Genomic DNA, 24910 nt, shown 5'->3' on the forward strand with positions numbered 1-24910 from the left:
TGTTAAAAGCGTTCATCTCAGCTGCCTCCTCATGTCCTTCTTCTCCTCCATTCCAGGCAGCAAGAACCCCAAAATCTCGCTGAAGCTTGCTGAAGTTCAAGTGGATAGCCAAGGGAAGGTAAGGGAGCTGGGTTCCAGTTTGCTAATTGTCTTTGACTTCTTTCCTCTTGGGCTTTCCTTCGCAAAGCAAACTCAAAAGCAGCTCAAGGTATTAATAGCACGGCACCCCGAAACGAATTAAACCCATAACCAGAGGTACCACTGTAGTAATGCCTTGAACTTGGCCCAGTAGCAAATCGGCGGCTGGTGCGAATCTCTGAGCACAGCCGTTTTGTGCCAACAAGACTCGTGTCAGCAACCAGTCGCCGTCTCTTAGCCTAACCAGGATTGTTGTGAGGGTGAAATGAGGAAGGAGGAAAACCTTGTGCACCACCTTGGAAGAAAAAGGCGGTGCTCATAAATGTAATAAATAAATGCAGGCAGCTTCCTGTTTCCTCACGTTCAGTATATATGTGCATTGCATCAAACCCAGAAGCGAAACATTGCACAGATGTCACTAAAAGGGTGCTTGCAGGCGTTTCCAACGGCTTTCGATTATGCCCGATTTCACAGACGAATGCGGTGCCTCGAAACGCAACCCCTGCGTAAACATGGAGCTGCCTGTAAAATACATCAAAATTCGTATGAACAATGCAATCTATAAGGCACCAAAGCTCATAACATAGAATTCCGCTTGCTCAGCATTCACACCTCTGCTTCAGTCCACTGACACCTGCATTCATTCAGCCACACTTGGAACTTCCCAACAGGTAAAGGTAAAGGGACCCCTGACCCATTAGGTCCAGTCGTGACCGACTCTGGGGTTACGGTTCCAGAAATCCCCTGGGTGCGTAGATACGAAGGCCGCTCTACAGCACTGGCATCATAGAGATGGAAGGGACCAGCAGGGATCATCTTGCCTTAAGTCTCTGCCACGCAGGAACCTTTTGCCCCATGTGGGGGTGGGAAACCACCCCCCACCCCCCGAGATGAAGAGTCTTGTGCTCTATGGCTGAAGTACCCTAGCTGTTTCTCCCATTGCCTGATGGAGCGGCTGCTGACAGTGGCGGGTTAAGTGGAGGGATGCGGGTGGCGCTGTGGGTTAAACTACAGAGCCTAGGGCTTGCCGATCAGAAGGTCAACGGTTCGAATCCCCATGACGGGGTGAGCTCCCGTTGCTCGGTCCCTGCTCCTGCCAACCTCGCAGTTCGAAAGCACATCAAAGTGCAAGTAGATAAATAGGTACCACTCCGGCGGGAAGGTAAACGGCGTTTCCGTGCGCTGCTCTGGTTCGCCAGAAGCGGCTTAGTCATGCTGGCCACATGACCCGGAAGCTGTACGCCGGCTCCCTCGGCCAGTAAAGCGAGATGAGCGCCGCAACCCCAGAGTCGGCCACGACTGGACCTAATGGTCAGGGGTCCCTTTACCTTTACCTTTTTAAAAAGTAAAAGTAAAACGAGTGGCAACTTCTCCCCTTTCCTCTTTGCAGATAGTATCTTCCCAGGAGAAGGAGCTGGTGCACCCCTTTTCAACGATGTTCCCGCGGGTGGAGTACATCGCACGGGCCGGGTGGACCCAGGATGGTAAATAGTAAGTGGACTTTAGTAAGTGCAGTGGGGAAAGCATGGAGCTCCTTACCCCTGGCCTGACCCTTTGTCCATCTCACCCAGTGTTGCTTGACCTTACTGGCAATGTCTCTAAGGTCTCAGCAGAGAGAGAAAGAGGTTTTCCTCTCCGCTGGGCTCCTCTGTTCTTTTTTTAACTGGGGATTGAGCCTGGGGCCTTTCTGCATGCAAAGTGGACGTCTTGCAGCTTCCCACTGTGGTTCCTCTCCTTGTGTGTCTTGTGTGCCTGAGAAGTTCTTGCAGATTTAGGGCTCATCCACACTTCCATTGCCCTTCCATTCAGTCGGAACAAAACTGAATCACGAGGAGGGATTCTTGGTTTGCTGTTGTTCTTTATTTTCTGCTACGTTATTTTGTGGTTTTATATGGTGGTTTTATGTTGGGAACTGCCCTGAGATCTTCGAATGAAGGGCAGTGTACAAATTTAATACGTTGTTGTTGTTGTTGTTAATTCAATTTATATACAGCCCTTTTTTGAAAGATCTCAGGGCAGTGTGCAACATTAGAAACACGTCACAAAACACCAGTGATAAAAACATAATGAAGACATAGTCCATGTGTAGGCAAACTGAAGCCTGGGGGCAGGATCCGGCCCAATTGCCTTCTCAGTCCGGCCTGCGGGAATCAGCGTGTTTTTACATGAGTAGAATGTGTCCATTTATTTAAAATGCATCTCTGGGTTATTTGTGGGGCATAGGAATTCGGTTTTTTGTTTTGTTTTTCCCAAAAATATAGTCCGGCCCCCCACAAGGTCTGAGGGACAGTGGACCGGCCCCCTGTTGAAAAGGTTTGCTGACCCCTGACATAGTCAGAAGCATGTCATGGAATTCTTCTCAGTATTGATCCAGAGCAGATTCCAGCATATAGTTAAGCAGAGTAAACAACCTATAAACACATTGCAGGATTCCCAAACAAAATAGACCAGAGGCAATTAATATTTCATTCAGCAGAGCTTTACTGCTACTGAAGGCAAATGAGCATAATGGTCACAAATCCAACACATTCAGGATTGGCACCGTCAATCAAATCCACCCTGAAGGAGAGGCTACCACCTTGTGAGGCTGTCCGTTTTTTGGGTCTCCCAGTTACGAAATATTGATTCTCCCACTCTCTTCCTCTCTTTGCCTCTCTCTGCTCAGTGCCTGGGCCATGTTCCTCGACCGGCCTCAGCACCAGCTCCAGCTCGTCCTGTTCCCCCCTGCCCTCTTCATCCCGGTTCCGGAGAGCGAGGAGCAGCGCCAGGAGTTTGCCAAAGCTGTGCCGGGGAACGTCCACCCCTTCATTATTTACGAGGAAGTCACCGACGTCTGGATAAACGTAAGGGGGCGGCGTGGGCTGGAATGACTGGAAGTGGGTGAGAAGGGCCTAGCCCCCCTACCTCTTCCCCCTGCCTTTCGCTGCTGTTTTAGGAAAGTAAAGATTCCTCCCCTACACTTTTATTGAACACACACACACACACACACGCCCTGCCGACCTGGATCCCTGCACAGAGAGGCAAAACACTAGGCTTTGCATGCAGAAGGTCCTACATTCAGTGCCCAACATCTCCAGGTATGGTGCGAACAAGGCTCCTGTCTGAAGCTGCCAATCAGTGTGGGCAGTCCTGCGAGAGATGGGTGTTTGCAAATGGAAACGCCGTTTACCTTCCTATTTATCTACTTGCACTTTGACGTGCTTTCGAACTGCGAGGTTGGCAGGAGCAGGGACCAAGCAACGGGAGCTCACCCCGTCATGGGGATTCGAACCGCCAACCTTCCGACTGGCAAGCCCTAGGCTCAGTGGTTTAGACCACAGCGCCACCCGTGTCCCGAACCCGAGGTACCACTGTACTGTAAATTTAGCAACCAGCCATGTTACGCCTCCTGGCAGTAGCCAAAATAACAAGGGAGCTTGGCACTTCCACCTTCGTCCGGGAGGATGCCTGCCATGGTGTTGCTCGCGGTCCTTCTCTTGCCAAAACTTGCAAGGCTTTCAAATGTGGAGGGTGGGGCAGCGGGAAATGCCTCTCCCGTGATGTTGCTAGCCTACCTCCCCTCTCTTCCGGGCAGGTCCACGACATCTTTTACCCTTTTGTCCAGCCAGAGGGGGAAGAGGAGGAGCTTTGCTTTATCCGAGCCAACGAGTGCAAGACGGGCTTCTGCCACCTGTACAAAGTCACGGTCGTCCTCCGGCGGGGCAGCTTTGACTGGACGCAGCCGTACGTCCCTAGCCAAGGTGAGATCCCAAGAGCTGCCCGCCTGCCTGCAGTTCGAGTCTTCTGGGAAAAAATTCTCCCACAGTGCGCCTTGAAAATTTTCCTGGTAGCCAAGAGCAGTTGAAGGGGCAAATCTGGTTAATAATAATAATAATTTATTTATACCCCGCACATCTGGCTGGGTTTCCCAAGCCACTCTGGGTGGTTCCCAACAGAATATTAAAAATTAGATAGAACATCAAACATTAAAAAAATTCCCTAAACAGGGCTGCCTTCAGATGTCTTCTAAAAGTCAGATAGTTGTTCATTTCCTTGACATCTGAAGTAGAAACAAACAAGGACATAAGGAAGTGAGCAAACTCCAGGCTGAATCTGTGGTTGTTTGCAGCAAGGTTTGGGCGTAATTCTTTTCGTGCGGATAAGTGAATTTCTGCATATTGAGCAGGCAGGCAGCGGGACATGTGTGTATTTTAGCTCCCCTATGGCGTTATCTATGTGCACATAGTATTGCTTTCATTTTTACTTAACAAGTAGGTTAAATAAAGCATTCTGCATTGGACAGACCCGCTCTCTGTCTCTTTTTTGCCCCAGAGGACTTCAAATGCCCTCTCAGGAAGGAGGAGGCGCTCACCAGCGGTGAATGGGAGGTCCTGGCCAGGCACGGATACAAGGTACAAGGAGCCCCCTTGGATTCGGCAGCACGGAATTGAAACTTCGAAATCCGCAGCCTGCCTCGTGTTTTGATTTCCGTCTTCGCCCTCAAAATAAAGGGGTGGCAAAGGAGTCGCCAGGCGAGTCTCTCTCTCTGGTGATGGCCTCCCCAGGAACAGGATCCCCACACACAGCTGTCGGCCTCTGCATACGCGAGTGGCCAAAAATGTGGAAACCTTTTGGGAAAAGTGTATTTCCGAGGTTTGGTGGCTCATAACACCACCCTTTTTTCCTGAGTAATACCATAAAATTATATATCAATCGAAAGATAATTTAATGAGGAATGTAGTGCAATGAAGTTTATTCAGTTATCTGTATTCTATCGAAAGTTATAGCCAAATAACCAGAAAAAAGGAGTTTATTGAGCCAATCAGGTATCATTTTGTTTTGGCAATGATGGCTCATAACATCAGTTTTTTTGGAGTAGTACCATAAAATTATATATCAATGGAAGGATAATTTAATGAAGAATGTAATGCAATAACTTTTATGAAGGATAATTGAACAAACTCTTGAAATTTTGGAATGGCCCAGTCAGAGCGGTCCTAGACCAGGAGTTGATTTTATAGGACATCGCATCTTTAGAAGTGGGTTTTCCTGCCCCGCTCCCCAAAGCAGAACAACAGAGCACTGGGAAAGTGTTCACCCCACGCCTTTGTCTAGGGCAGGGCAGCCCAACTTTTCTTACCAAATGGGCCACAATATGGAACCCCCAGGCTGCTGCGCTGCCTTGTCGCGTGGGGGTGGAGCGAGGCCAAAACTTGAGGATGCCTTTCCAAAGCCAGCTTGGTTAGGCGCCAGGCTTTGGGAAGGAGGTGTGAGGCTCTGATGGGGTCCAAGTGCCCTCCCACCCCCTCCCCAAAGCTGGGAATTAGCCTTTCGGAAGAAGGTTAGAAGATTCTAGGACCTGAGGGCATTCAAACATCCTTTTTTCCGACTGGTCTTAGGAGTTCCTAAGAGTGTTCTCTTATTTGACTATACAGTGGTGCCTCGCAAGACGAAATTAATTCGTTCCGCGAGTTTTGTCGTCTTGCGATTTTTTTCATCTTGCGAAGCACGGTGTCGGGAAAGTTTTGGAAAAGCTTCAAAAATCACTAAAGTCTTCAAAAACCTCAAAAAAGGCTACCACACCGCGTGCTATGAGTTGCTCCTCGAAGCCAAGTCGCAACTGTATTAACGGTGTTAAGAAAAAGGAAACAAACTTGCAAGACGTTTCCGTCTTGCGAAGCAAGCCCATAGGGAAAATCGTCTTGCGAAGCAGCTCAAAAAACCAAAAACCCTTTCGTCTTGCAAGTTTTCCGTCTTGTGAGGCATTCGTCTTGCGAGGTACCACTGTATATGCTGAGCTAGGTCAGCACCTCTTAGAATCTAGGGGCTGGATCATGACACTTAAACACAGTGGTACCTCTTAAGTCAAACAGAATCCATTGCGGAAGTCTCTTCGACTTCCAAAACGTTTGGAAACCAAAGCGTGGGTTCTGATTGGCTGCAGGAAGCTCCTGCAGCCAATCGGAAGCCGCGTTAGCCCCGTCGGACGTTCGTCTTCCAAAAGAACATTTGGAAACCGGAACACTCGCTTCTGGGTTTGTGGCGTTCAGGAGCCAAAACATTCGACTCGCGAGGCATTTGGGATCCAAGGTACAACTGGACTGGTTAAAAATTCATTTTAGTACAGGCTCAGAAAGTCTACTAACTTGTTTACTGAGAGATTTGCGTGGTTTTACATGGTTTTCTGCTAAGCAAATTCAAACAAATAGGGATTGCAATAGATTCTCTTCCTGGATGAGTTGCAAATTTTGTCTCTCATTAAGCAGAAACTGTTAGGTCATCATGAATTTCAAGACCTTTATCCTGTTCAACCCTCTCTATGCTCATCTGCTTACTTAGGTTTGCAGCCTCATCATGAAATGACGCGCAACTATTTTTATAATTTAGATAGCTTTTTATATTGTAGAGTTTTTGTGTTAGCCCACTTGAATGGATTCCCCTCATTTGTACTGTCTGGAAGGTTCCAACAAACACCCGTCTAGAATAGACTTTGCTCTTCTGGTATGAATACACCAGATATGATATGCAATATTATTTTGGACTTCCCTCCCTTCGACATTGTTTGGAGAGACCTACTGGTGACTCTTTTAAAGTATCTACTTGCAAAGAATTTGTAATCCAATATCCGTTGAGGGATGATAGACCTGAAACTACTGAGATTGTTTCAGGAGATTTAGCTGAGATTTTAAGAGTCAATTTAAAAACTACTTAAGGTGGTTACTGAGTCTTTTATACGTTTCATGTCTTTAATACGTCTGGATTACCAATGTTTTGTGGATTTCTCTCTCTCTCTGTGATATAATAATAATAATAATAATAATAATAATAATAATAATAATAATAATTTATTATTTATACCCCGCCCATCTGGCTGGGCTTCTCCAGCCACTCTGGGCAGCTTCCAACCAAATATTAAAATACAGTAATACATCAAACATTAAAAGCTTCCCTAAACAGGGCTGCCTTCAGATGTCTTATAAAAGTCTTGTAGTTGTTTATTGCTTTGACATCTGATGGGAGGGCGTTCCACGGGGGGGGGGGGGGGGGCACCACCGAGAAGGCCCTCTGCCTGGTTCCTCATAGCTTCACTTCTTGCAGTGAGGGAACCTCCAGAAGGCCCTCGGCGCTGGACCTCAGTGTCCGGGCTGGACAATGGAAGTGGAGATGCACCTTCAGATATACTTGACTGAGGCCATTTAGGGCTTTAAATTTGTTTAAATTATGCCAGTAAAGGCTGAATGAGTGAATGAGTGATCCTATGCACAACAGGAAGTAGTGTGGTGTAGTGGTTAGAGAGTTGGACTAAGACCTGAGAGCAGTGGCGTAGCGTGGGGGGTGCTGGGGGGGGGTGGCCGCACCGGGCGCAACATCTGGGGGGGGGCGCGCTCGCACTCGCAGCTCTCTGCCCCTACTTGGCTCCACGGGTTAGGGGGCGCAAATTACTTGCCTTGCCCCGGGTGCTGACAACCCATGCTACGCCACTGCCTGAGAGAGAAGTCCCCATTTAGCTGTGAAACTCACTGAGTGACCTTGGGCTGCCTGCTCACTCTCAGCCCAAACCACCTCGCAGGTTTGTTGTGTGGATAAGCCAGGAGAACTGTTGTGAACGCCAATTTGACCTCCTTGGAGGAAGCTGGGGGCGGGGGGAAATATAAATTAAAAACAAACAAACTGGTCGGTTGTATCCAGACCTTAAAGCTATTTTCCATTGTAGTTTCTCCCTCTCTCGCCCCCTACAGATTTGGGTGAATGAAGAAACCAAGCTTGTCTACTTCCAGGGCACGAAGGATACCCCCCTGGAGCATCACCTCTACGTGGTCAGCTACGAGTCCCCCGGGGAGGTCGTGCGGCTCACCACCCTGGGCTTCTCCCACAGCTGTTCCATGAGCCAGGTCTGTCCCTCTGGGTCGCAGAATTCCCCTGGGTGTGGTTGGTTTCCTTTTTTTAAAAGGAAGCCAATCTCTTATTAGGAGGAGGCAACTGTGAGGGCAGTGGGGTCCATAATTCTCCTCGCCAAGATGATGACAACAACAATAATTTGTTGGGTAAAACTGTGGGGCTGGTTGGAGTGTCTCCCGACCCACCTTGCCGCTCTTCCTTGCCTCCCTGCAGAATTTCGACATGTTCATTAGTCACTACAGCAGTGTCAGCACCCCTCCCTGCGTCCACGTTTACAAGCTTAGCGGCCAAGAGGAAGACCCCCTCCACAAGCAGCCGAAATTCTGGGCCAGCATGATGGAAGCGGCCAGTGAGTAGATTTCTCTTGGCTTCCCATCTCGTTCAAGGGAGTTCAAGCCTGGTTTCGATTTTATCTGTTGCAGTTGCACTGATGGCTTTTTCTGCGTCGTTTTACGTTGGGCTTCATTGTTGGAACTATAAATCTTAAAAGTGAAAAAAAGACCAGCAAACCTGTCGAACAGCCCAGGGTATTGATGATACCACATTTTGCAGAATCTTGTACAGCAGAGCCTCGGTTGTCGAATGTGATCTGTTCAACTTCCGAAATGTTCGACAACCGAGGCTCAATTGCCGGTCGGCAATCTCAGTGGAGAAACACGCCCAGGAAGCCATTCGACTTCCGAGGCGCGTTCGAAAACGGAAGCATTCGGGTTCTGGATCGTTTGGCTTCCGAGGCGCTCGAAAACCGAGGTTCCACTGTATAGCCTTTTATTGAGAAGTATTTATGTATAATTGTGCGTATACATCAGAGGTCGGCAACCTAAGGCCTGTGGGCCACAAGCGGCCCGTGGAGGTCGTTTAACCGGCCCATGGATCCCCGCCGGCCGTTTGGTCAGCTCCCGTGCGCCACACTAAACTGGCGCGGAGCAGAGTGGGGACTGCCTTCCGCGATGCTGGCCAGCTTCCCATTGGCTGCATGAAGCTCCTGCAGCCAATGGGAAGCTGTGCATGCCTCCTCCGCGCCAGACGGAGCGCCAGAAATAGCATTTGTGCATGTGCGCACACACACACACACACACACACACTCCGGCCGGCCGCGGCGTCTGCGGGACCATGAACCGGCCCAAGCCACAAAAACTTTGCTGACCCCTGGTATACATGGAGTATCTCTGGTGGGCGACATGTCCTGTTCCTTCTGGGGCAGTTTGCTCAACTTTGGTCCCCACCCTGCACTCAGCTCTCACCTGTGGCTCCTGGAAGCTATAAGCAGGCGACAGCGGCCACAATCCTGGAATGGCTTCAACTGGCCGACTGAACCAGGCGAGGGGAGCTGATGGGTCTCAAACCCTCGCTGAGTTAGGGTCTTCTGTGTGCGAAGATAGGCTCCAGCGGATGGAGCGGATGAGACCAAGATTGGGTCCAGTGCGCAAGAAGTGGTTTCTGGCTGTGCCGTAGAAGGAAGTGAGGGGCAGGTGGGGCTTGTGGGAAGGGAGCCCATCTAGGAGAAGGAAAACTCTGATCCTAAACATCCACTGCACTTGCCTCTGTAGTCATTTGTGAGAAAGGCTTTGGGAGTAAATCTGGAGGGAAAAATCTACCCGCTGCCTCGCAGGGTATCTTTGGGAGAAGAAAAGGCCAGAGAGCAAACCCTGCACAAATCTGGGTGACGCCTTGTACACCCAGCCAAGCTGGCGCCGAAACATTTTGCTCTGCTTTCCTTTGGACCACTTCAGCAAGGCCGGGGTGGTGGTTCTTGTCGTCTGGGCAGTCCAGGACCTCCAGACACACTGCCCAGGCTTGTGGCCCAGGGTGCTGCTCACACAGCGGCGCACTCCAATGTCTCACAGTGAAGCTGTGTTAAGTTCTCCCAAGCCTGCCCTTCCCATTTCACTATTGAGTGGCCTTTTCTGTGTAATAAAAGGTAAAGGGACCCCTGACCATTAGGTCCAGTCATGGCCAACTCTGGGGTTGCGGCGCTCATCTCGCTTTATTGGCCGAGGGAGCCAGCGTACAGCTTTTGGGTATGTGGCCAGCAGGACTAAGCCGCTTCTGGCGAACCAGAGCAGCGCACGGAAACACTATTTACCTTCCCGCCGGAGTGGTACCTATTTATCTATTTGCACTTTGATGTGCTTTCAAGGTGCTAGGTTGGCAGGAGCAGGGACCGAGCAACGGGAGCTCACCCCATTGCGGGGATTCGAACCGCCGACCTTCCGATCGGCAAGTCCTAGGCTCTGTGGTTTAACCCACAGCGCCACCCGCATACCTTTTGTGTGTAATAGAGAGAACAATTGCCACCACTGTGGCTTGGAGACCCAGTAGAATCACTCTCATGGGGTACCCTGGGTGGTTTGTATTTTCTCCACTGCAGAACACAACATTTGATTTTTCCGTTATTAGTATTGCCATTACTTTTTTAAAAAATGCATTTATGCAATCAAAATGAGTGTGTGGCGAGATTCCATGAACAGTGCCTCACCCATGTCTTGGGGGACTCTTCTCTCCCCTTGGCTTTTCTGCAGGCTGCCCCACTGATTACATCCCCCCGGAGATCTTCCACTTCCGCACCCAGTCGGACGTCGAGTTGTATGGGATGGTGTACAAACCTCACGACCTCCAGCCTGGAAAGAAGCATCCCACTGTGCTCTTTGTCTACGGGGGGCCTCAGGTAGGCTGACTGCTGACCTGGAGCACCTCTGGGTTATTTGTGGGGCCCAGGAATTCGTTCATTCCCCCCCTCCCAATATAGTCTGGCCCCCCACATGGTCTGAGGGTCAGTGGACCAGCCCCCTGCTGAAAAAGTTTGCTGACCCCTGGTAGTCTTTGTTAGGATATTTCCGTTCCACCTTAAAAGGGAGAAGGCTTTGTGAGTCACAGTCTGCGTATTTCCTGTTCACAGGAAGTTTATGTTTTCTGTTGCTTTCGTTTCTCTCTCTCGGTGCCTGAACACTGAAGCAGGCGGTCATGTTTTTTTCTTTGTTCTGACCAACGCTGAACAAACTTAAATAATGCTCTCCTGCGTGCATCTTTCGCTGTGCATTATCTGCTGATAAGAGCGTGCATCAGCTCTGGAATGTGGCAAGCTATTTCTGGAGCTCGTGTCGCTAATTGCTGATACTGCGTGTCTATGGGAGATCGATGGAAGTCCGGAGGCGACATGGGGCCATGATGGACTTTGTCTCCCTGGCAGTATCCCAACAGTCTTAACCTCCTGCAGTGCAGTTGTTCCGTACAGGGATCGAACCTGCAACCTTGGCGTTGTCAGAACCACGCTCTAACCAACTGAGCTATCCAGCTATCCCTTGGGGACCAGTAGCTGGGAACGCTTAAGTGGGGATGGCGCTGTGGCTTTACGTGACCTGCTTGGGGCCATCTAGTTGTGGCTATTGCGTCAACCGCAATGCCCCGACGAGACAGGCCTTTAGCCAGTTCAAGCAACAAGGCTCTCAGTGATGCATTGTGGGCGGCGTAGGTTCTCTTGGGTGGAACGAAAAGCGGGGCGGCACTCCTGGCACTCACGAATGCAGCCGTGGAATGATGAGCGTGAGTCGTGTGCAGAGGTGTTTTTGTTGGTAAACTAGCCCCATCTGGAGAGGCCGGCTCCTCTCCCAGGCTCCCGGAGCTGGTTACCGGTGACCTCCCTGGCTGCAATCCCCGCAAGTCCAGGATAGGTCTCAATAGGTGACATCTCCCAGCGTGGGAAAATGCACACCCCCTCCCTCCTTGCTTCCCAGCAGGGAAAGGAGATAGCCAGAAATCTATTTACATATCTTTATTTCTGACTTTGCAGCACTACAGAAAACGTGTCCGATCACTTCCGTTTCCATCCAGGAAGTGACAAAGACTTCCTGTACATAGGCAAGAGGAAGGTCTCAAATTACACACTGGACACAGACTCACAAAGCCTGTGAACTTCCGGGAATTTCCTTTCCCACAGCTAGCCATATCACATGATGTCAACAAGTTGGCTGTCTGCAGCTGCGATGTTCTCATATTGTAACAGTTTTCCCCACCCCTTTCCTAACTCTCCCCACCTCCCAGGTCCAGCTAGTGAATAACTCCTTCAAAGGCATCAAGTATCTGAGGCTCAACACGCTTGCTTCTCTCGGCTATGCCGTGGTGGTGATAGACGGCCGGGGGTCATGCCAGAGAGGCCTTAAATTTGAGGGGGCCCTGAAGAACCAGATGGTAAGTCCCCAGTTTGCCTTGTACGCGAGAAAACCATTATGAAGCCATACGCACTGGGGGGGTTGGGGTGACACACCACTTCAGATACCTAAAAATTAATAGGGATTACTGAAAACGCTGTTGGATATGCCAAGAAGAGACAAGATTTTTTTTGTCTATATGTATAGTGGAGGTGTGTGATCTAGCAGAGGCTAGGAAATAGGAAAAACTAATTGATCCTAAAGCTATGAAAGTCCAGTTGTCTTTCTGCATAGGAAAGGCCGCACACCACAAATCATTAATTTCATATATGTTAATGGTCGCGTGTGAAGGCAAACTTTGGTGCTTGTGGCCGATACAGTCATACCTCAGGTTACAGACGCTTTTGGGTTGTGTGATTTCGGGTTGCGCACTGTGCCGAACCCAGAAGTACCAGAATGCGTTACTTCCGGGTTTTGGCGCATGCACATGTGCAGAAGCGCTGAATCGCAATTCGTGCGTGTGCAGACACAGCGCTGCGGGTTGCGAACGTGCTTCCCACACGGATCACGTTCGCAACCCAAGTCTCCACTGTATGTGAAAGAAGTGATTCACTTCCTGTCAATCTGCCCTTTATACGGTGATCTGAGGGAGAGAGAGATTTCTAACAAGCCTTGTTGACATATGGAAGCAGGAATGCCCTGGTAGAAATGGTTCATTTTCTTCTGAGCGACACTAATGGCCTTTGTGGCACATAAAGTGGCCCTCTTTGCACTTGCCGTGAAAACGATTAGTGAAGGGAGAGTTAGAAAAATACTGCTGTGAATTGTTTTGGCAACTCAGAAGTTTAATTAGAAGTCAGATTTTTCCCCCTTCCTGGTTCTTCTGTCTTTTTTGCCCCCTTGGATCCATAAACACATTCCCCTATGCCCCCTACCCTATAAAAAAAGTGTTATTCAGAACTGCAGTTTGTAGAACCCACTAAGGAAGGTAATAACACAGTAACACTCAAACCAGTAGCAATTTATTGCACGTTTATTCAGAATCCAATAAGAAGGCTTCAGTTTAATTCAGCAAAACTGAAGAACCTGATTCAGTGATACCAGCTTTTCAAAGTCTGAGGGTCATTATCACCTCTTCTGCCTCCTTGCCACCTCCTTGCCCCCCCCCCCAAGTAATGCCACCCCCCCCCCCACTTTTGGAACCACTGCTTGATGTTACATTGTAATGCACCTAAATCAGTGGTGTCCAAACTTTTTTCAAAGAGGGCCAGATTTGATGATGTGGAGGGCCATGAGGGTTGAAGTTACTGAGTTTTTTTAGGGTTGAAGTTGTTGAGGGTTGTTTTTTTTTAGGATTTTACCCCAGGAAATAAACTGCCACAGGGGATGGATTAGGCCCCTAAAATGGACTTTGGACATGCCTGACCTAAATGCAATGAATGAATTTGCAGAGCATGACTGGAGTGCGTAAATGAGCCAGCTATCCCCAGATGAGCAGGTAGCTCTCACCTCCCTCCTTTGCCACCCGCTTCTAGGGCCAGGTGGAGATCGAGGACCAGGTGGAAGGCTTGCATTACGTAGCGGAGAAATACGGGTTCGTCGACCTCAGCCGCGTCGCCATCCACGGCTGGTCTTACGGGGGCTTCCTCTCGCTCATGGGGCTCATCTGCAAGCCTCACATCTTCAAGGCAAGTTTGGAGTTTGCTGCCGTCTGTCCCAGGGCAGGTGGGGTGGGCAGCCGATACGTTGTGTAGCCTTATTATACTTTACCGATTGGTGGGCTCTGCGTTGCTCCCGGACGGGAGGAAGGAAGTCAAATGACACCGAGGGTTGGTTCAGAGAAAGAGTTCTTTATTTCTGCTCTCTGGAGCAGCAGAAAGGCACTTGCGTGGTCAGTCCACAGCAAGTCCAAAGAAATGAGAAATTTCATGCAGTATATATATTCTCCAGGCACCCCCTCCCCCAGGAATCCAACCACGTCAGCCTATGTACGCAGGTTGACATCACATATGTTCCTGCTCTGGTATTCTTAACCATAAAAGGGTATTCCTTCCTATACTTCTGACCATAAAAGGATATTCCTTCCTGTACTTCTGACCATAAAAGGACCTTCCTGTTCCTACTCTTATCTTGGAGCAAGAGGTCACCATCTCCAAGAACACTCTCTGGCGCTGTTTCCAGACTAGGTCTGTGTGTCTTTTGTGGTCTTTATGGTCAGGACGTAAGATAAGGCACAGATGTGTCTTCCCTGTTCTACTGGTACAGTCAAGGCCATCCTTGCCGTCACAAACTGATAAAGGTGAGGGCTCTGAGCACTTGTCTATACAGCAGGTTCTTGTTTGTACATTGACTCAGAGCTCAAGTTAATGTATTTTAGCTAAGGGAAAATAGGGATTTTGGTGCCTATTTCAAACTGCCTGCACAGTCAGTTTTTGGGTTTGGGAAACCCATTCCTTCAGTTGCGCTCCAGAGACGGTTACACTGCAACTCCCCGCTGTCCCTGCCAGTCGCTAGGTAGCGTGCGGGGAAGCCTGTCCCTTTTGGAATCCCTGCTCCCATCAGGGAGGATGGAAGTATCAACATCTGGAGAGCCACAGGTTCCCTCTCTGTGCTGAAGGTAGAGTGAAGACTCAGAAGCAAATGATCTGCTCCCAGCTCTGCAGGGGAGTAGATCTCACTGTACGAGCAACTCCTTTTGCCCTGCGCCACCCTAAGTTTTTAAAAATAAAGAAGCCAACCGTGCGTGATTCCACGAGATCACAGAAAGCCTGCCAACAAAAAAACCAACAACCCAGGAGACTGCACAGGACTTGTCGTCTTGTGAAATACAGCTGTATGTATGCAGAGATATGCTCTCCCCATGGAGACTCGCTTGGTGCCTTCATTACAAACCTTTAGGCACTTGGCGGTCCTGTAAAATAATTAAGGAATATTGGGAAACTATATATAATGAATTGAAGAAGATGCTTTAAAAAGCTTTCCCGAAATCACCTGAGATTTTTCTCTTGGGGATGGCAACCTTTAAAGCCCTATACGGCCTAGGACCCTCGTACCTATGGGATCGCCATAGGTATCTCCTGGTATGTCCCACAGAGGAACTTACGGTCTTCAAACAAAAACACCCTGAAGGTCCCAGGCCACAGAGAGGTTAGGCTGGCCTCAACTAGAGCCAGGGCCTTTTCGGCCGTGGCCCCGATCTGGTGGGACGCTCTGTTACAAGAGACTAGGGCCCTGCAGGACTTGACATCTTTCTGCAGGGCCTGCAAGACAGAGCTGTTCCACCAGGCCTTTGGCCAGGGCACAGCCTGACCCCCTCCTTTGGCAATCTTCACAGAACTCTCGCCCAATGGTTGCCATCAATTTGATTTGAATTAATTTTATAATGAAATGATTTTAGAATGTTGTACTATTTTATTGTTGTTAGACGCCCTGAGCCCGGCTTTGGCTAGGGAGGGCGGGATATAAATAAAATTGATTATTATTATTATTATTAACAATAGAGGTCCCAAAAAAACCAGAAGTTGACTACTATATGCCTGTGCTGCAGCCACAAAGGAAGATTAAAATGTTTGAATATGCTGAACTGGCTGGTCTGACAAACAGGATAAGAGAAAACGAAAATAAGGAATATAAGAAGGAATGTATAGTGTCTATTGATTATTTCAAGAACCGGTATAGACAGATACATAGCTTAGCAGGTCTTGTGCAAATCCAGCAGAGTTGAAGTAGAGTTTTTAATAGATAACAAATTGGATGATTAAAAAGATGTGGATTACGCGGAGTAGTAGAAAAGCAAAGGAACCAGGAAAAGGGTGGAAGGGAAGTCATGTGGTACGTGTATACATGCTGTATTTGATATGAAGTTGTAAGAGCGGAAGGGGGGAGGGTTAAATTTGCTATCTGTTCCAGTTTTTGAAAATGCAAATAAAAAAAGTAAAAAAGCAAACAAATCTTTAGGCACCAGCTGAAAACATTTCTCCCAGGCCTTTGGCTGATTCAGTGATCTGTGGCCATTTAAACAGGGCTGCTGCTGGTGGTATTGATTGGTTTTGTTATGGCGTTACGTATTCTATGATTTCATAATATAAACCACCCTATGATTCTCAGATCTTTATATAAAATCAATAAATTGTGCAAGTTGCAGAATGAGTTTTGCAGATTGCAGAATCTGGCTTCCTCAGGCAACTTAATGCGGGGGGGGGGGGGGGGGAGAGAGAGAAGCGTGTATTGCCTGTCAGCCATGAGTGTAACCTCAGCCTTCAATATCCCTCTAGGTTGCTATCGCAGGGGCCCCCGTCACGGTCTGGATGGCGTACGATACTGGATACACCGAACGGTACATGGATGTCCCAGAGAACAACCAGCAAGGCTACGAAGCAGGCTCTGTGGCGCTGCATGTAGAGAAACTCCCCAATGAGTAAGGGTTATAAGAATAATAATAAGAATAATTTATTATTTATACCCCACCCATCTGGCTGGGCTTCCCCAGCCACTCTGGGCGGCTTCCAACAGAATATTAAAATACAGTAATACATCAAACATTAAAAGCTTCCCTAAACAGGGCTGCCTTCAGATGTCTTCTGAAAGTCTGGTAGTTGTTTTTCTCTTTGACAACTGATGGGAGGGCGTTCCACAGGACGGGCGCCACTACCGAGAAGGCCCTCTGCCTGGTTCCCTGTAACTTGGCTTCTCACAGCGAGGGAACAGCCAGAAGGCCCTCAGAGCTGGACCTCAGTGTCTGGGCTGAATGATGGGGGTGGAGATACTCCTTCAGGTATACAGGACCAAGGCCGTTTAGGGCGTTAAAGGTCAGCACCAACACTTTGAATTGTGCTCGGAAACGTACTGGGAGCCAGTGTAGGTCTTTCAAGGCCGGTGTTATGTGGTCTCTGTGGCCGCTCCCAGTCACCAGTCTGGCTGCCACATTCTGGATTAGTTGTATTGGATTAGTTGGGTTGTGGGGCAGCGGTGCTGGTGAGCGGCGGGGGCAGAGCAGGGTGTGTTGTCCCAGCAACCTGGTCCCATCTAGCACAGACTTCCCCTGAGAGGGGAAGCAGCAGTCGGCCATGCAGTTTCGTGTGTTCTGGAGGGATCAGAGGGATGTCCCCAAGGTCAGCGAGGCATCTTAGGGGGCCTTAAATGCACTATGCGAGTACTAGAGAAATTCATGCACTCTCAACATTCCTCAGGTGGAAATAGGGACGTTATATTCTACATCAGTAATAGAGCAGAGCAGGGGTGTCCAGTAGGTTGATCGGGAGGTGGGCTCCTTTTCCTTTGCTGTGGCATAAGAGCATCCAACCCTGGCCCCTGGAACCGTCCTCCATCTCAGCATAATCGCTGGAACGGACGACGGGAGTTTGTGCTGTGAGGCAGATTGTTTTCTTAGTCATCTTTTGGTGAGCGACTTTCCAGCTTTACTTCATTTTCCTCCCTTAAACAACTTTGAGTTGAACCCCCCCCCCCACGGGACTTCCCTCCCTAAAAAAGCTCAACAACAACTTTGACTTGAAACCCCCCGTTTTGTATTCTGTGAGTAGATCGCAGAGTTGGGTGCCCCTGTAGTAAAGGTAAAGGGACCCCTGACCATTAGGTCCAGTCGTGGCCGACTCTGGGGTTGCAGCGCTCATCTCGCTTTGCTGGCCGAGGGAGCCGGTGTACAGTCATGTGGCCAGCATGACTAAGCCGCTTCTGGCGAACCAGAGCAGCGCATGGAAACGCCGTTTACCTTCCCGCCGGAGTGGTACCAATTTATCTACTTGCACTTTGACGTGCTTTTGAACTGCTAGGTTGGCAGGAGCGGGGACTGAGCAACGGGAGCTCACCCCGTCATGGGGATTCAAGCCGCCGACCTTCTGATCGGCAAGTCCTAGGCTCTGTGGTTTAACCCACAGCGCCACCCGCGTCCCTGTAGTAGAGTGTCCTTATTTTCATCTGAGGAATATTGGACTGTATGGAAAAGAATTCTTTCTTCTTCTGGCCTGCCACGTCCACTGCTTGTCTGGGGAATTTTGGGAAAGCTGGAGAGTTTGGGGATTGATTTTTATTTTTCAATAGCGGTGGGTGGGGTGAGGTGGATTGTCTGAAGTGGCGCAAGGGTTCAAAAAAGCATGGCATGATTTTTGCCTGCTGGTCACCTTGTGTCCATTGCCCTGGACATTGAACGCCCAAGTGGTCCAAACTCCTCTCTGCCATGAACAGCCGCAAACACTGGTGCCCAGCTTGGCTCTCACATTTGGTACTTTCCTTGCCTTCTTTCTAGGCCCAATCGCCTGCTGATCCTCCATGGATTTCTGGATGAAAACGTGCACTTTTTCCACACCAATTTCCTGATCTCCCAGCTGATCCGAGCAGGGAAACCTTATCAACTACAGGTGGGTCGAGCTAGCTGTAGCCTTATTAGACTTTACCGACTGGTGGGGTCTGCGTTGCTCCCGGGAGGGAGGAAGGAAGTCAAATGACACCGAGGTTGATTCAGAGAAAGAGTTTATTCTGATCTCCAGATAGCAGAAGACACTTGCGTGGTCAGTCCACAGCAAGTCCAAAGAAATGAGAAATTTCATGCAGTATATATATCCTCTGGGCACCCTCTCCCCCCTTCCCCAGGAATTCAAGCACGTCAGCATATACACGTAAGTTGACATCACAGATGTTCCTGCTCCGTTACTCTTAACCATAAAAGAGTGTTCCTCTTCCTGTACTCTTGACCATAAAAGGGTGTTCCTGTTCCTATACTCTTATCTTGGAGCAAGAGGTCACCAACTCCTGGCACTGTTCCCGGGTGGCTGACAAGGTCTGTGCCTCAGTGTAAGATAAGACCCAGATGCGTCATCCCTGCTCCACTTTGGAACGGACAAGGCCATTCATTAGGTGTCACGGACTGATAAAGGAGAGAGCTTTGAGCACTTGTTTATACAGCTGGGTTTTGGCTCAAGAGCTCAAGTTAAAGCATTTTAGAAATGCTCCCTTGGAGAAGGAATTTGGGGCCCATTTCAGACTGACTGCCCAGTAAGGTTTTAGGTTTTGGAAACCTATTCCTTCATTTCCTGATCTCCCAGCTGATTCGAGCTGGGAAACCTTATCAACTACAGGTGGGTTGAGCTGGCGAACTATCCAGCCCATCCCTTTCCTCTTGGGGTGGGGCTTCAGGTGGGGTCGTTCTCTCCTGGCCCGGCCTACCTTTCAGGGTTGCTTTGAATAAAGTGTGGGAGGAGGGTGGAGACGTGGGCAGGGCAGGGCACTCTTTGCCCCCTTGAGCTCCTCAATAATCATCATCATAATAAATTTTTATTTATACCCCGCCCTTCCCGGTTCAAAAACCGGGCTCAGGGCGGCTAACAACAAATTTAAAACACTTTAAAACGCTTAATTATAAAAGCAGCGTAACATACAGTATAAAAACATGAATAACAATAAAAATCAAAAATCAATTAGATAATCCCCAGGGCTAGCTGGCTGAATTGGTCCTACTTGGGCCAGCGAGGAGGCCAGGGGAGAATTAGCTGTGGGGTCTCAGAGCGGGTGATCTTCATAAAAGGGGAGGGGGAGGGAAGAGAAGGGATTAAAAGATCAGGCGGAATTCAGATTAAAGGCCAAGCAGAATAGCTCTGTTTTACAGGCCTGACGGAAGGAGATTAAATCCTGCAGGGCCCTGGTCTCATGGGACAGAGCATTCCACCAGGTCGAAGCCATCACTGAAAAGGCCCTGGCCCTGGTGGAGGATAGTCTTGAGTTCCTTAGGGCCCGGGACCTCTAAACTTAGAAAGGCGGGGTCTAAATTTAGTAAATGGTACAGTGGAACCTTGGTTTTCAAACGTCTTGGCTGCCGAACGATTCGGAAGCTGAACGCCAAAAACCTGGAAGTAACTTGCGGTTTTCGAACGATTTTCGGAAGCCGAACACTCTACGCAGCTTCCATTTTGAGTTTCCCTATTGTATTGCTTTCAGTTTTCAGTTTTCGAACGTTTTGGAAGTCAAACTGTCTTCCGAAACGGATTACATTCAAAAACCCCACTGTATTTCTAATTCTGCTCTGGGAAATTTATTTATTGGATACATGGAATGTGCAGATTTCAGCTGATGCATGCATATTCCCCCGAGGCTTGTCAGAGGTTATGCGTATTGGTGGGAAAATCAGTTTGTTTATTATGTGCAGTCCATTTTCAACCCCAGAGTGGGGGACTGACTGATAAAAACAAATAAGGGGGAAATTAATACACAAGATCATATTAACAAGACCGAGAAACAACGGAATGATTCTGTCTCAAGATAAACAAGCAAAAATTACTACATCATAAATCCAGCTACCCTCCCGTTCGGTTATCCAAACATAAAGAATTATGCCCATACCTTGCTATATTATTATTTTAATATATATATATATATATATAACACCTTCATCCACAAGGTGGTTTACATAATAAACAAAAACAATGCCCCCTGAGTTTAAAAGGCCATCGATTGATTGTTTTTGCTTGGCGGATAAAGATATGTAACAAAGGCGCCAGGCGAGCCTCCCTGGAGAGAGCATTCCACAAACGGGGAGCCACTGCAGAAAAGGCCCTGCTGCGAATGAGGCACACGGAGATGGGCCTCAGATGATGAACGCAGTGTCCAGGTCTGTTCACATGGGGATTCGGATTTAGATATCAGGAACAGCCAGAGCTCGCCCACTTCCCTACTTCTTTGCTCCTTTGTGCTTTGCTGGTTGGCGGCAGCCATTTTTGGGCATAATCCATGGGGGGGGGGTGGAGCAGGGGGAGAGTGATTGGACAAATCAGAGGGCAGGAGCGACCGGACAAATTGCAGGCTGGAAACGTTCCCACGGGAATCGGTGGAAATTGTGGGCTCTTCGTGCGAATGCTTGCCTAACGGGATGATTTTCTAGGGGAATGCGCACTGTGTTTGGTGAACGAGACCTGGCGTGTGTTTCCAGTTTAGCAAAACCTGGGCCTCAAGGTCAGCAGGGCTGCCAGGTAGTGATGTGCTGGCCTCCCTCCTGGGTTCTCCAGGTTGCGCAGATTTCCTGGAACGATTCCTGCATTGCACCCCCACAATGCTGTGATTATATCTGCTTTTTCTGCGAGGCCCAGTGAATGTGTACAGCTCACAATGACCACTCAACCTACCGTATTTTTCGCTCCGTAGGGTGCACCTGACCATAGGGCGCACCTAGTTTTCAGAGGGGGAAATCAAGGGGGAAAATATGTCGTCCCCCCCAGCTCTGGGAGCAGCGGACAGGCTGTGCGCAGCCTGTGCGCTTCTCCCAGACCTTCTCCCTGCTTTTGCAGGAGGTGGGGGAATTCCCCCATCTCCCGCAAAATCCCACAGGAGCCGCACGCCCTTTAAGGAGTGCATGGCTCCTGCGGGCTTTTCTACGAGGAGGGAGAAGGGACTGACGCGGCCAGTCAGTCCCTTCTCCCTCCTCGGGGAAAAGCCCCCAAGAGCCGCACACATGCTCCATGCAGCTCTTTAAAGGGAGCGCTGAGCAGAGCCTCCCGCCTGCATCCGCTCCATAAGATGCACACACATTTCCCCTTGCTTTTTAGGAGGGGAAAAGTGCGTCCTATAGAGCGAAAAATACGGTACATTTTGCCTAATGAGGTCCGAAAGCTTCTAATCTCTTCCTGTCCCCCCCCCCTTCTTGTGTGCAGATCTACCCCAACGAGCGACACAGTATTCGCTGCCCTGAGTCTGGGGAGCACTACGAAATCACGCTGCTGCACTTTCTTCAAGAATACCTCTGAGGACAGGGCTGGGGGGGGGGGGAACGGCACGGTGTGGGGCGTGGACGGGGGCTGCTGTCTCCCTGCCCACCCGCAACTCGACGTAGACGCTGAAGACTCGCTCCTCCTCTGGCCTCCTTTTTTTGCCCCAACCTCTCCCCATGCCCTCCAGCAGCCTCCCAATACCCAGAGCACTGATCCGTGTTGCCCTCCCTGGGCCCTGAATTCACAAGGGGCACTGAGATCCCTCACCCCCTGCCCAACTGGATTGGCACTGCTCTGCCTTGTCCCTCCAGCTTCTCTTTTAAAGTTTTCCTTCTCTCTCTCTCTCTCTCTGCCCCCCCAGAACCCCTTCTCTGTTTTGCTGCTACTTTTTGGGCCGGGAATAAAAGTCGAGCGCTCCCCTGCCCTCGTGTCCCGCCCCCTACATCTCCAGTACTGTCTTGTGTCCCTCTTAAACTCCCCCCTCTCCTTTCCTTTCCTCTCCCCACTGAGTCCTGCGAGAGAGCTTTTCTGGGGCTCGGAAACAGACCAGCGCTTGGTGCTGTGCTGCCAAGATGTGGGCGCAGGGGGGGGGGGTAGGCTGGTGGGGGGGGGGTGACGATGCCTCTGTCCTTGGTGCTGTGGCTTCCTGGCTGTGTCCTGTGGCAAATTCAGGCTCTCGGAAGGATTTGGGCAGGTGTTTGTGTGTTTGGGCTCCCCACTTAAGAAGGCTTTGCTGTTCTGACTTCTCTCTCTGTAACCCTTGTGTCATTCCCCTGTCTGAAACACACCCTTCTTTCCCCTAAGGCAACCGTGTCCAGAAACTGCAGTCACTTCTGGATGAAAAAAAGCGCGGGGGGGGGGGTTCTAGGGCGTTTTTTCGCAGCCAGATTTATTTATGCAAATACGGCTCCCTCTGTCCACTCTCTCTGGCTTATAGGCACTGCCCCCCCCCCCCCGTCTCGCCAACCCTTCGCCTCCGCCTCCCAAGCCCTGAGCTTCCAGCCTCCAGCCCCACAGGCGTGCTCAGTTCTCTGCGGGTCAGCGACTGTATCCCCCCACCCATCCCCTGTTCTAGCAACACCTCTTGCCCGTTGGTTCTCCTCCTCCCCCTGCCCCACGACCCACCTCCTCTGGTCTTAGGGCATCCCCGCAACACAGCCTGAACCGCGATTTGGGGTGGTTTGTAAAGGAAGGCGGGGGCGCCTGTGTGCCAGGCTTCGCCGCAACTTACACACACACACACCCTCGCCTGCTTGCTCACACCCTCTGGGCTCTCCCCCCCCCCCAACACACATTCTTGCCTCTCAGGGGTGGGGCAGAATTTCAAGCGAGGAGAAACTTGCCTAAAACGAAACGAAAAACCCACGAACCACAAACGACTTGCCCCCAAGTATCTTTAAGTGCGTATTATGAAAAGAAAATATTTTTATGGATTCTTATTCTTTTATAATTATGAGGTGTAACATGTAGTTACTCATTAAAATATTGGAAATTGGCGCAGCGCTTCTCTCCGGGCGTGGTTTTGTTTTTTCCCCCCTGTTGGCCACAGGCAAAGTGGAGTATGGGGTGTGCATGTTTGGAAGCGCATGCCAGCTTGCCAGTGCCATTTCTGGCTTTTGAACACTGCGTTTCTTTGGGGCATAGAAACATTGCAAGCCGCCCCATACGAAGCCAGGCCACTGGCCCATCTAGCTCAGTGGTGTTAGGGAAAAATCTGGGTGTGAGGCTGCGCAGTCACCCAGCTGGTCGGGCAGAGCCCGCGGGTCCCTGCGGAATAAAGGAAGGATTCCAGCCACTAACCGGAGCAAATAGCTGTAGACCACAGTTTATTGCGCAATAGGTTCAAAGACCAAATTTGAACCCCGAGGATGGGGTGACAAAGACTTTTAAAACTTTCCCACCACATCCCAGAATACAGTTCGAAGGGGAGGGCTTAACCTTGGCAAACATGTCCAGACAAGTCCTTGGTACAAGATTAGCATAAGCAGACATGGCAGGGCAAGACTCAGGTATAAGATGAGCATAGACAAATATGTCTTAAGTACCCACCACCCAAAAGTACAATAGAAGTTCCTTTTTTCATGTCTGGAGCCTGAGGCGAGTCAGGTGATGAGATTTGGCTTCCCTTGGCTAACAATGAGCCCAGCAATTGTCACCTCTGGGAACTTCCTGGAGTCCTTTTTCAAGGGGAAAATAGCTTTGGAATGGAGGAAACTGGCAAAGGAGATGATTTTATATTATTTTTTAAAGCTAGGTAACTTCCCTGAGCTGTCAAGTTGAAAGGATACATTCAGGCATAATATTTGTAATATTTAACTTTAAAGATGTCCCCCCCCCCCCAGTGATGTCTGCACTGACTGGCAGAAGCTCTCCAGCAGTTCAGGCAGGAGACATTCCCAACCTTACCTGGCAATGCTGTCAGGATTTGAACCTGGGACCGTCTGCTTGCAAGGCAGATGCTCTCCCTGAGCTCTGTCCCTTCCCCAAACATCCTTTGCTCCCGCACCTTTCCCTCCTTTTAAAAAAAGAACCCCACACTTTACATCCTTCATCACCAAAGGATGGAAGCAGTGACAATACCTAGGATTTCTAAAAGCACCACAGTTCTTACCCTAATTTAAGTAATTGGCAAGCCTTGTTAAGTTGGTTCATTCCCATTTCAAGTAGAAAATTGTTTTTATATGTGTTGGAAGCTGCCCAGAGTGGTTGGGGCAACGTAGCTAGATAGGTGGGGTATGAAGAAGAAGAAGAAGACGACGAATTGCAATAAAAATATATTCATATAAACTAGTACGGTGGTACCTCTGGTTACGTACTTAATTCGTTCTGGAGGTCTGTACAGTGGTACCTCGCAAGACGAATGCCTCGCAAGACAAAAAACTCGCTAGACGAAAGGGTTTTTTGTTTTTTGAGCTGCTTCGCAAGACGATTTTCCCTATGGGCTTGCTTCGCAAGACGGAAACGTCTTGCAAGTTTGTTTCCTTTTTCTTAACACCGTTAATACAGTTGCGACTTGACTTCGAGGAGCAACTCAGA

At 49.4% G+C, this 24910-nt stretch overlaps 1 protein-coding gene across 4 annotated transcripts in view; it reads left to right on the forward strand.

Annotated features, from left to right (window-relative positions):
* Positions 1-23370, forward strand: part of DPP9 (dipeptidyl peptidase 9) — a 45787-nt gene extending 22417 nt beyond the window's left edge. For 2 of the 4 annotated variants that reach the window (XM_077922003.1, XM_077922005.1), the window contains 13 exons: positions 57-118; positions 1529-1629; positions 2804-2981; positions 3713-3878; positions 4450-4529; positions 7857-8009; positions 8230-8365; positions 10539-10684; positions 12058-12204; positions 13700-13852; positions 16439-16581; positions 18427-18538; positions 21818-23370. In XM_077922003.1, the coding sequence (XP_077778129.1) occupies positions 57-118; positions 1529-1629; positions 2804-2981; positions 3713-3878; positions 4450-4529; positions 7857-8009; positions 8230-8365; positions 10539-10684; positions 12058-12204; positions 13700-13852; positions 16439-16581; positions 18427-18538; positions 21818-21910 (1670 nt within the window). In that variant the 3' untranslated portion in view covers positions 21911-23370. The remainder of the gene's footprint in view (positions 1-56; positions 119-1528; positions 1630-2803; positions 2982-3712; positions 3879-4449; positions 4530-7856; positions 8010-8229; positions 8366-10538; positions 10685-12057; positions 12205-13699; positions 13853-16438; positions 16582-18426; positions 18539-21817) is intronic. The other 2 variants (XM_077922004.1, XM_028713945.2) reach the window with 2 other exon arrangements.
* Positions 23371-24910: the final 1540 nt, after the last annotated feature.

This window comes from Podarcis muralis, chromosome 18 (assembly GCF_964188315.1).
Source record: "Podarcis muralis chromosome 18, rPodMur119.hap1.1, whole genome shotgun sequence".
NCBI classification, from domain to species: Eukaryota; Metazoa; Chordata; class Lepidosauria; order Squamata; family Lacertidae; genus Podarcis; species Podarcis muralis.